The sequence below is a fragment of the Scatophagus argus genome, chromosome 13 (assembly GCF_020382885.2).
Source record: "Scatophagus argus isolate fScaArg1 chromosome 13, fScaArg1.pri, whole genome shotgun sequence".
In the NCBI taxonomy this organism is placed as follows: Eukaryota; Metazoa; Chordata; class Actinopteri; family Scatophagidae; genus Scatophagus; species Scatophagus argus.
In genome coordinates this window covers 12,368,036-12,380,101 of record NC_058505.1, presented here as the reverse complement: position 1 = coordinate 12,380,101, position 12,066 = coordinate 12,368,036, and the positions used below count along the sequence as shown (strand labels likewise).

The window sequence follows — 12,066 nt, the reverse complement described above, 5'->3', positions numbered from 1 at the left end:
AAATTAATTTAATTGTCTCTTAAAAATAAAAATTCATTTGTCTCTTAAAACAACATTTGTAATCTTTCACAACATTTACCTTTTACCATGCAGAAATAAACACATCAAAAACTCTGTGACTGACACTCCAATGGTATGTTTTGTTTTGGTAGACTGCGTTTGTGTTTTGTTGTGTCACTTTATGTTAATGTACTTTACACACAATATTGTTTCTAGCCATTTTGACATCAAGTGAGACTGATTATTTTGTAATTAGCTGGGTTAAGCCAGTTAAATTAATTTTAATGCATAATGTTTACGGTCCCACACCAGCTATTCATAAATACACCAAACAGACAATTTTCACATAGTCAACAAACCAGCAGTGAGTAGGCAAACATTGGTGTGTACATTTTTATTGTCCCCAGTTGGACAATATCACACTGTTTAGCATAGCTCAAACAGATTTCTTCTCATATTATGATTTCCATTGTGCTTTGAAGCACCACAGTGACTTCCTTTTCCTATGTAATATCTTTGCTTCTCATGTTGCTCTCAATGAGGGGCGTTATTTCAGCATAAAAGTGTTTGCTCTCATATTCTTTTTGTTCCTGTTCCTGTTACTTCATCTCTAATGGGCAATTACTTCAGACCAAATGCTGAGGCCATGTTATTGCACCAACCCCCAATTGATTGGTTGCCCATAGTACTCAGCTTGCACAAGCACTTTAAGGTTAGATTTCCTTGTTTAAATAATGGATTGCAATCCCTTGAAATGAGACTGCATGGAAAATAAAAGGTTGAGATTGCTCTTATTGGAGAGCCCTTTCAGAAGAGATGAGAGGGGAAGAGATTCCATACTAGTCTCCAGAGGCTAAGCTAGTTATGAGAGACACAAATGGCAACATATCCTGTTTCTCTTTAAACTCAATTAATCTCCAGTCATGCATGTTTGTGCCCAAGTTTGCATTTGTACCATGAGGCTTAAATGTACCATAATTTCTGCCCCTAGGGTCTCTTAACTAAGACAAAAGATACAAGTAGTGTGATTTCATGGGAATTGTTGATCTCACTGTTAAATAAGCACCTTTACTGATGAAAATCTATCTATAAGTTAGGCATGTTGATGGACAAGGTTATGTTTTAAAGTTTCATATGTTTAGTTGTGTTTACCGACTTTTTTCCTTATTCCCAGGCTGTCACTCTGAAGTTATATAGACAGACAGCGCAACAAAACCCACCATTGTTGTGAATGAAATACAAAGCTCTGTACAGTGTATAACAATGTTCTAGTCTTTCAATGTGGAAATATTACATAATATCTTTAAGGTCAACTTAGACAATATTTTACAGTACCTTTTGTAGTGGCACATTAAGAACTTTCTCCCTCCGTAGGATGTTTTTCATACCTCCCATAATGCCACATTTTCATCGGAGACAGACATGTCAAACTTAACAGCAGGAAGTCTACTTGCTGTGGGTACTTACAGAAGGAAGTCAGGGGATTGTGGGAATTAGTCGAAATATATGTCTCCTCCTCTGTTCAAAGAGTCTTTGTAGTGCACTGCCTACCAGTAGACTGTGTATGTGCATGTGCCCATGTGTGTTTGTGGTGTTCACAGCAGTGCCAATGCCTCCCACTAACACAAGCCACAACAAGCCTCATACCAACACTCGGGGATACCTCCAATTACTGTGCTGTGACTGGGGATAAGTTTGAAGTAAACAATGGAAGAAAAAAAGGAAATTCTGAGAAGAAAAGGATGGATCAGCATCAATTAAGTTTGCATGACAAAAAAAAAAAAAAATTCTCATACATTAATGCCTGGAGGTTTGTTTGCATTAGAGGACAGGCAAGGTTATTTGCCTCCTTTGCTACAAAATTCCCATACTGAACCTTTCCTTTTTAACCTGTAAAGAAAATATCTCATATAACTGGCTCTGGTGAGATATAGCTGCAAAGTAAAACTAATCTAAAGGGAGCCTCATATTGTATAATCAATTCAAAATGCTATTATGTATCTTTAATCATTAAGGAATTGTGATGGAAATAATTGTGGGTGGTCTCATCATATAATCAATCTGTAAATTATTAGTTTGCACAAAATGAATTGAAATAGTTTTTCTGTGGGCATGAGTTGGATAACAATGTCCCTTCAGACTTCAGACTGCAAGTTAAATGTGATAACAATAGAAATAAAGTAATGCAAAATGAAATGACCTCTAAATACTTTAAAACATAGCTGTAATAAAATGAGCTGAAGAAAAAAAATTGATGTCAATTTAAAACTTCCTGTTGCAACTTTTGCCTTGTCATTTTCATTTGAAAGTCACCTTAGCCAAGGACTGAGTGTGTGTGGGTGTGTGTTTGGGTGTGTATGTCAGTGTAGGGTAAGTTTTGAGTAGGACATAAAGAAACGCAAGACGGATACAGTGGACACAGTCACACACTGAGCTTTGTAGATATGTGGCACTCTCATATCTGTTTATTGATCAGAGCAGATGTGCGTCAGTCAATCTTATCTGGGCTCCACACACTCTGCAGCAGACCTCCAGAGGCAGGCAACCAATACTGCGCCACACCGAGAGCCCCAAGCCTCTCATATTATCATCAGACACCTTGAGCAAATTTTCTCTTTGTATGTGTGTCTGAATGTGAGAATAACTGGGTGGAGAGTGAAAAGGTGCATTAGAGGACAGACAGAAACCAAAACCCCAGATTAACCTTGTCTTTGTGTATGCGTTATTATCTGTTCCTTAGAACCTAGTCTTCTGCACATCATACTGAGGCAAAATCAAACCTCTCACCATCTGTAAAGTAGAATGCACAGAAGGCTGGCATTCACTACAGATTAAGAATCAATGCTAATGTGCCTTTCTAGTACACTGCAGGTGGCTGTGATCAAGGAAGAAATACGACACATCACGCTCAGCAAAACATATGAAACACAATCAATTCAGCTGTTCCAACGATGTGGAAAATCTGTGATCCAAGGAACGCTGATGCCTTGCTATATGCAAGCCTAAAATAGAACAAATTCCTGTCACCTGTCTTCACTGAAGTGATTTGTTCTAATATGAGTACTCCATCACTTTAAAAGCGAGTGAACGATAAAAAGCAAAGAATTTGTAAGTGGGGCTTTACAAACAGCAGAGGTTTAGAAGTACCACTCTAAAATAGCAGCTACAGGATGTTTATGACAACTTTGTCTAGTTCTGCTTATTACTTACCTCGACATACGTTGCCATTGTCAGGTTCAAACCCAGCCTTGCATGTGCAGCTACCAATAGGAACCATCCACTCTCCATCCCCATTGCAGTAGAGCTTGATAGGGACATCAACTTCCTCAGAGTTTGGAATGCAGATTCCTCTGGCAATAACCAGGGAGGTGCTTTCAGCCCCTGTCATGGTTTCTGGAAAGATCGCAAAGTTCTGGACCACACTCGGGCACTTCTTATAGAAGACCCTGACTGACAGCAGAGACATACAGGCGCCATAGTCCTGGAACGCAAGGTAGAAGCCGTTTTTAGACAATGGACCGAAGCTCCGCACTTCTGTGTTGACCTTCATCAGGCGTCCCCCAAAGTCCACCTGAGAGAAACTTTCATCTGCAGCAATGGTGTCCACCTTGAGGTAAGGTGCCTCCATCCAGAAGGCGGTGCCTTTCGTGGCAATAACAGAATCAGTTTCATAGTAGTAGAGATTAAACGTCTCCTTGCACGAGCCAGGGACATTGGGGATGGAGCTGCAGTCGCGCACAGTGAATCGAATCTCCACATAGATGCGCTGTGCTCCACGCCGATCAATGAAGGTGGTGAGGAGCCAGTTGTTTTGACTGGACTGGAAGACATTACACACCTGGTAGGTCCTGATAGTGTTGAGGTTTTCATCATAGCCACTCACCTCCTCCCACTACGGAAAGAGAAAGACAGAGAAGAGAGCACATGGTTGATTGGTTAGTCATCAGTGAGAAATCTGCAGTACTTTCTCATTTTTGACTGAAAATGCTAATATTGACTGAGCCACAGAGAATTTGTATGCATATCAGTAATCTCACTAAGGCACCAAGTTTGATTCTAGTTCCTGGATTAACAGAAAGAAATCAGCCTGTCAGCTGTGGGGGCTTATTTATCCATTGAGGATACACAAATGTCCTTTTTCTGAATAATAAACAAGTCCTTAAGTGCAGTAACAGCAAAAACACCACTTTGCCGTCTTGTTCTCTAAATACGCTCAACAGCTGTAGTATGTGTACTGCCACTGTATAAGCACAAACCCAGTAATTACTTTGGATGTACTGCTATTTGCCATCAATGCTGAGCGTGGCTGGGCACAAAGTTGAGGCATTATAAAATATGGTGTGTAACAAGTTCAAGATTATGCACTATTGAATTACAATTAGACAGATGGGCGGTACGACATGGCAGCCAAGAGCTGGTCTGATGGAAATGCATTTGCGTATGGAGTGAACTGAAATACACTGCATGCCATTTCTTGCAGGTGTGACCCAGAAAGTATGTTGGATGAGCATCAGAAGGCATTTGGGTTATTAATCCAGTGCACCAAATCACAATGAAAATGTTCCATTAACATTTCACTGCAGTCACTTAGAATCTGATTCTAAGTGACTGCACGTTCACTGAAATAAACAGAACCTTGCCTAGACGCTTGCTTCCAATAAAAACCTCCAGTAACCATCCAACTACACAGAAGCTGGTCAAGACAGTCTACTAATATTCTATTTTAATTTGTAAAGCTATTTTCATAGGAGGTTAAGCTTTGCTATACCACATTAGAGCGGAGAGAAAAAAAGGCTGCATACACTGCGACAGTCACATAAAAGCCCCACTGACTTGATATGAATATTTTGTAGCGTAGAGAGAGTAAATTGAAACAGTTTTGAAATTTTTCCTCTCAGATCACTTTCCACTGTCTGTAATAATACCATTTTACTTGAAGCAGCAGCTTGGCTCACAGATTTATTTCTCCAAATTCCCACCCCACCAATGATCCAAACAGCTGTAGGCGAGGAGGAGTTAATGAGGTCTATACTGGAGTGAGTGGGCCTCCAGTCAGTTCGTGTTTCTTGTGTGCATATATCTCCTGGTGCTTCCTCCTTCTTCTGACCTTTAAAGCCCAAGCTGTTCAATCAGGCCTAATGGAGAGGAGAAGACATCAACTCTCCACACGCAGCCCCAAAAACCGGTCCAGTGATAGAAATGATTCAGAAATCTTGTTAGATGCGTCCATAGAAATACAAGACAACACACACGAGCCATCAGATTTGAGGTTCGAAAATATACAAAAATGATGAGGATGATAAAACTATTTGGCTTGAGGAATACATGTGAAGAGAAACAAGAAGGTGTGGGTCAGACCGGGGCAAGGAAAGGGAAGGGAGAGAAGACACGTGGAGACAGTGACGCTGCTGACATGATGAACGAGTTTACAGAAATCTGAGCTGCAAATTAAACTCTTTTTTCACCGCTGCTGCTCCCTCTGTGCCCACTTCGCTATACTCTTCTCCCCCTCTCCCCTCTTCCCCTTCTGCTCTCTTCTCCCGTCTCTGCTCTGTAATGACCATTCATCAGTATTACAGGAACCTGTCCCTTTCAGCACTGCCTGTTCATTAATACAACCAGCCCTAGGCTCCTCTGCACCCGTCTGCTCCAGTCCAGGAGGGGGTCCTTATTGCCCCTCGTCTAGCCAAATGACCACCATCTTTCACGCCAGAGAGAAGCCCGAGGCGTCTCCGATAATGCCCGTCTGAAATTTGTCCAGAAATTCATTGGCTCATATAATAATGAACTACATGTTTTTTATTTCCTCCCCTGGTAGATTTTCGATGTCACCATTGTGTCAAAGACGCACACACACAAAAACAAAAAACAAAAACAACCCAAAAACAAAACAAAAACTAATACAGGTGCATGAGTTACTTAGCAGAAATCAAACTCGCTGCCACAGTGTCCTCCTATGCCAGTGCTTTCTACTCATCTGCTGCTCACATCTGTGTGTGTGTGTGTGTTCAGAGAATGCGCTGTTTATAATTTGATGGTTTACCGACCACATATTGATTTGATGGCTGTTGTTTTGCTGCTGAAGAGCTTGAGGCTGCACACCACATTTCTGCTTCGATAGGTCTAAAACATTTGATTACCCTGAGTATTAACATTGGCACAAATCCTTTAGCATCTTTATCATTATCATTTGCTTTCTTGTAACAACACTGAAAGAAACAAGGACACGATATACATAAGCTATATATGCTACGGTTGTATCAATACTTTAAGTTTCCTATTTCTATTTCTTTGCTCTTCTACAGACCTTTTACATCATTTAAATCAAATCTATCTCCTGCACTACTCCGTGACATCTCTCTGACCTTGGCAGAGGAGAGAGAAAAGAGAAGGCATCATCACCTGTCACCTTGCTGATAATGGAATTCCCTGGTCCTTTCATCCATTTCTTCTTCAAGGATTTGTGTATAAAATAACACTGTTAGTCCTGCATATTTAGCCCATGCATTATGGACCTAAGCGCAGATGTATGTTCCAGGTATGTATCATTCATATCAGCTCAAGGTGACCGAGGTAGAAACTGGGGTGTGTTTAGTTTGTGTGCACATGTTGTGTCTACTACCACACAACATGTTTTCCTGTATTTTTCCCATAAGTTCAGACGATACCAGACAATGTCCTCTTTAAGGCAGTGTAGAGTAACTAACATCGATATGTAGAGAATTTTATATCTTCATAAAGTCTGCTCTCTCAGTTAATTTTAATGTACGTATTTCCGCATCACTATGTTTATATGTTATCATCACCAATCTCACTGAACACAAACTTTCTTGCTGATGAAACACCAAACAAGTACTAAGAGCCCCTTTACACAACACTCATTTTTACGCCAACCAAATGTACCCATTGGCTCCACTCTAATAGCTTTGCTTTTGGCAGTAATATAGGAGACACTCTTCCCCTGCCCCTGATTGTCAAGTGTGCCCATTGTGTGTGTCATTATGGCTGCTCTGTTTTATGGGCAGTAGCAAGGAGATGGAGGAGCTATGGATTCACAGAGCGCCTAATGTTTGTGTTAATGACCAGTCACAGCTAGCTGAGCTGGAGAAGAGAGGGCGGAGGAAAGAAAGAGACAGAGTGATGGATAAAAGAAAAGCACAGGAGTGGAGAGGAATCAAGGAGAAGGGAGGGCGGTAATACATTCAGGCTGATGTTCCCCTTCCCACAGCCTCAGCTCCCCGCCATCAAGCCATCGATACTTTGCCCTCATAAAGGCCATTCATCACATTGATCTCCTGCCATTACCTTCAAAGGCTAAAATAACACAGAGTAGCTCAGATGGCCACAGTCTTGCTCTAGAGGAGTGCAGCATCCAACGGCGAGCTGGGGACAAGCAGAGCCCCAATCACAGAGCTGAGAGTAACCTATCAGAACATGGATGTAACACCTGCAGACAATAATAGGAGAAATGGGCTGGACTAATGAGTCATTTAGAATCGGCATGGTGGGAAAATGACAGGAGCTACCATACACATGCTGCAAGATTCCAGTCAGGCTGGATACTGAAATAACAAGAGTTTCTGATACACTAATAGTACAGAAGGTCATACAGCCTCTTTCTATTACAGAACTCTTTCAGTAGGAACATCAGGACTTCTCCAGGAAGACTTCTAGGAACCTAACTTGCTTTTAATATAGTCCTTGATTTTAATGTGGTCCCTTGACTGTATCGGTATTATGGATAGGAATGGCAATTTCTTTTATTGACAGTTATTTTGTCAATTATCAACTTTTTGAATATTGTAATAAAGAGTAAGATAAAGTCAAAAAGGTCAACTGATCAATCAAGTGAACCACTTGAGAATGGTTGGAATTTTATTTTCTGTTTCAGAAATAACCAGAAAACACTGAGCAGCACTGATCACTACTTTGGAGGTTGTACTCTGGTGTTTAGCCTTTGTAGCAATTTCAGTGTCTCTATTCCTTGTTAGGGGAAAAAAAGTTCTCCAGAATAGTTTAAAATCTTCAAAGTTTTTCAGGTCCTGTGGAAACGCAAAATAGAGCACACAATAGTGCACAAAAAAGACTTTTATTTCCTAATGTGGTCCCTTCACTTTTTCCTGGGACTATTTAGTGGAAGGGGGCCAATGGTTGCCACAGGAATAAAGTCTGAGCAATATGACTTCTGCCCTGATATACTGTAACTCTACCCTCAATCATACAAACTAGCCAAAACACTGGCAGTAATAGATCTGGTTTTGGCTCGGGCTTAACCACACACATGAGGATGAGTCTTGACTACTTTTATCTCATCATTCAAGTTCTGTGTATCCACATGAGATGGAGACTTGAACAGAGAAGCATCTACTGGGCTGATCTTTAACCTCCAGTCTGTTGTCTGATTCTCATTGGAGTCACACTCACAAAATGCCTTTCAAATCCACCAGCACCGGTTAATACAGCTACATGCTCAGACATACAAAATGCCACTGCAAATAGTAGATCAGCAGTCTGGCAACTGTTTCTGGAACTGCCGTCAAAACTCCCATTATTCAGTCTGACAATGGGCTTTTACAGCAGGACCCAAGGCAAGACATGCACAAAATAGTAGACAGCAATGGCCAAATGGAATCGCTCCACTGCTACTGTGTTTCCCTCTACTTTGTCCCTGACTAAAGTGCTGATGCAGTTTGTGACTGAATTTCTGTGCGCCTTTCAGTTAAAGCTCAAGTCTAAACTTACCCTTCAAAGGAACATTGTCAGTTAGACAGGTTGTTCTCATTTTTTATGTTCCCCAAAGGATTATGGGACGAGATTGTGTTTATATAGTGTTTCTGCCCAAACTATGGCGAGTGTGTTTACATCTGTAACCCCAAGAGGAATGGCTAGCACATTTGAGAGCACTTTCTACCCAAGAGTTGTCTGTTCATCTATCATCGTAGGAGTACAACATGTGGGCGGAGGCAAGCAGGAGATTGGTTTTCATACTACAAGCTATGGATGGACATTTTAATAATAAGCCTATTTGTTATTCATGACAACGCAACATTGCACTGAGGCAGGGAAAGTATACCTTCATAGAATTCATTTTTTAATAATTAGGCATGAATAAATCAGCTTTAAAAGAGCTGGCTATTGATAAAAAGAAAGAAGAAAAGAAAATGGAATGGCACACATGCAGGTGAAATTCACACTGGCAGGTTTTTAAAGGCCAAGGTCTCAGAAGGACAGTGGATTATAGGTGGACATGAAAAACTGAGATAGGGATTGAACTCTTTATGCCCCTGCTGAAAGATGCTCTTCTCATTTTGCAAAGCTCACCGCCGACGGTAATCACAAGCCAGATAGCTTTTTCTTTCCAAAGGCTCTTTCGAATCCCTCAGACTTAATGAGGATATTTGCATTTCAACCTCTGGGTCTGTTCCTTGAAGTCAATACAATGGACATGTCACACGAAGCAACAGTTGGTTTGCTCTCAACAGCAACTGCAGCTACATTTACTCACATGCCGTCACGAGGTTTGAGACACATGCTCACAGTCTCTTGTAAATTCACATATTCTGAAAGATACGCCTCATCTCTCACCTCACAACCACACACACACACACACACAACTAGACTGCAGCCTCTAAAATATGCAGTGGCATGATTGCTATTATCATTTCTGATCAGCTGTGTTATTGAATGAGGGCTGCTGTCAAGCCAGTTGCATGGGAATGATTATTTTGCGGGGCATCTGTGGCCTAGTTCCGCCTGGCTGAATGTGATGGATGGGGAGGAAATGGTGATGTCTGAAACACTCCCAAGTCCTGCCAGATCCCAGCCACTCTATAATTACAGTCACACGGTTTGACTGAGCCCAAATAGAACTCCGTCCACATGACACTCGTTGAAGATGTGCTCCCTGACCAAGCCTATGGCCCAGATCAATACGTTTACTGAACCAATGTGCTAAGCAAGTAAGTTCACACTGATGTTGCTGGATATAAGCAAAAACTATCCCAGATTTTTTTTTTTTTTGATTTGTTGGCACTGGTGGCTTTCAAACCAAACTTTAATGTGTGTTTATACAGTATGAGAAATGTGCTGTGTTGACACATTATTTGCAATTTGGTCTCATTACAAGCTCCCAAATGTATTTTATATGCTTTTTTTCCAGGTTCTGTAAGTGATGAACATAATGTGATATCACACTGCGCCATTCAATTGAAAAATCCACCCAGGCACCTCAATTTCCAACTCCTCCATCCAACTTTGTAATATGATCACTAACACTCACATTTTCAATTACGTGCTGGTGGCTTGGAAGCAGCAGCAGATCTGCTGGGCTGAAGATGTTTTTAGATTGAGCTGCTAGCAAATATAAACCTATATACTGTAGGAGTTACTAAATGTAGCTTCTACTGTTCACTGGAGACCTCATGCATAAAACGTTTTTGTTTTGTTTTGTTCACCTTAGAAGACAGAAATTAAAATTTTAACTGTGGGCAATTTAGCCTTGTCATTCCTACAGAAGACTTAAAAAATCAAATTAGTAAAACAAACATAATTGTTTGTGATTTGTGGGTGGTAGAGCTTCTACAAGGTTGCTTGACATTCCTGTGTGTAGGTGGGAAAACAGAAACAAATTATTGAATTATACATTGGCTGATGTTTAAAAGAGAAAGAAATTGGACTAACTGGACAACTTGTCCTTAGTACTTTTGAATAATATTAACATTTAAACGTGTGGCATTGAACACGACTGCTTTCACATTTCAGTTCTTGTGGGCGTCAACATGGACATTCTCAGCTATAGTAGGTTATAAATGCCAGTACTACCCAAATAACAATTTTGATGGCTTAAAAAAGATGTAAGTCTGTAAGGAAAACAAAACCAAATTTGCTCTTGATTCAGTTTAATCACCATTTAAGGAATGAATGAGTAGGCCTGAAAATATATCACTTGAAGGTTTGGAAATTTTCAGTCAACAAGGTATTTAAAGGAAAAAAAAAAACGGTCAGTGTAATTGTACAGAAAAAGAGAACTGTTTCCTGTTTCATTTCACAGCGCACCTGGTAAGACCCACAGCTGACACTGAATCAGCAGCAGCTCAGTTAGCAACGTTACCCTGAATCACCCCATGTAAAAGCTGTGTATCTATGGATGGATCTATTGTGGAGGATGAGGAGGAGTAAGATTATACTGTATGATTCACCATCACTGTGTGTGTGTGTGTGCGCGCGCGTATGAAAAATTGAAGATATGCCCTGACACAGCGACAGATATGTAAAGAGAAGAAAATGAAAATTCTAAACGTAGAAGAGTTCTTTCACTTCTTTAGAAGTGCAAGAGAGAAAGAAATCTACAGAATGTAAAGAATAAGAGGTTTAATAATTCAGAGTCTTCTACCGATATGAAAACGCTGAACAGAAACGATGAACAGAAATGTAATGTTGTGACAAGGGATAAAGGCAGTGAGAGAAATGGAAAAAGGGAGTGAAAGCTGTCACCCTGTAGGCTCCCCGGACTGCTATGGCTCAAGGCGAGGCCATTTACGGACAAACCACAAAGAGCGTGTCAGCAGGGGGACAAGGTATCAAGGCATTTGGGTGCAAAAGGGCCCCTGTCTGTGTGTGTGTACACGTGTGTGTGTGTGTGTATAAAAATCTTGCAATGCATGACACTTGACAGCCCTATCCTCCAGACACGACTCAGGGAGGGGTGGGGTTCGGTGAAGATAGAGCAAAAAGGGAGTCAGAGCTCTGAGACAGACAAGCTGGAGTAAAGAAAAGCAAGGGTGGAAAAAAGACTTCGCAAACAGTCACTGTGAATAAAAAGATGGAGGAGAAGAATGAGAGGATTTAAAGCTATTTCTGCCATTCCTGTAGGACAGCTGATACAGCAGGTGCTGCAGGTACTGTGGGAGACACACACAATCACTCCCACACACACAAGTCAGACTCAGCCTCAAGCCGTTCCGTCACCCTCCCCCAAATTCATACCAAATTAAGGATAGACTCATTTCTCCTTTCTTTTTTTGCCCTTGTTCTATTACTTTGTTCTTTTATTTATTCTTTGTTGAA

General features: G+C 40.9%; 1 protein-coding gene across 4 annotated transcripts in view; it reads right to left on the bottom strand.

Annotated features, from left to right (window-relative positions):
- LOC124069752 (ephrin type-B receptor 1-B) overlaps positions 1 to 12,066 on the bottom strand; it is a 145,749-nt gene that overhangs the window by 83,286 nt on the left and 50,397 nt on the right. For all 4 annotated transcript variants that reach the window (XM_046409164.1, XM_046409163.1, XM_046409165.1 and 1 more), the window contains exon 3: positions 3,211 to 3,892. In XM_046409164.1, coding sequence (XP_046265120.1) covers positions 3,211 to 3,892 — 682 coding nt within the window. The remainder of the gene's footprint in view (positions 1 to 3,210; positions 3,893 to 12,066) is intronic.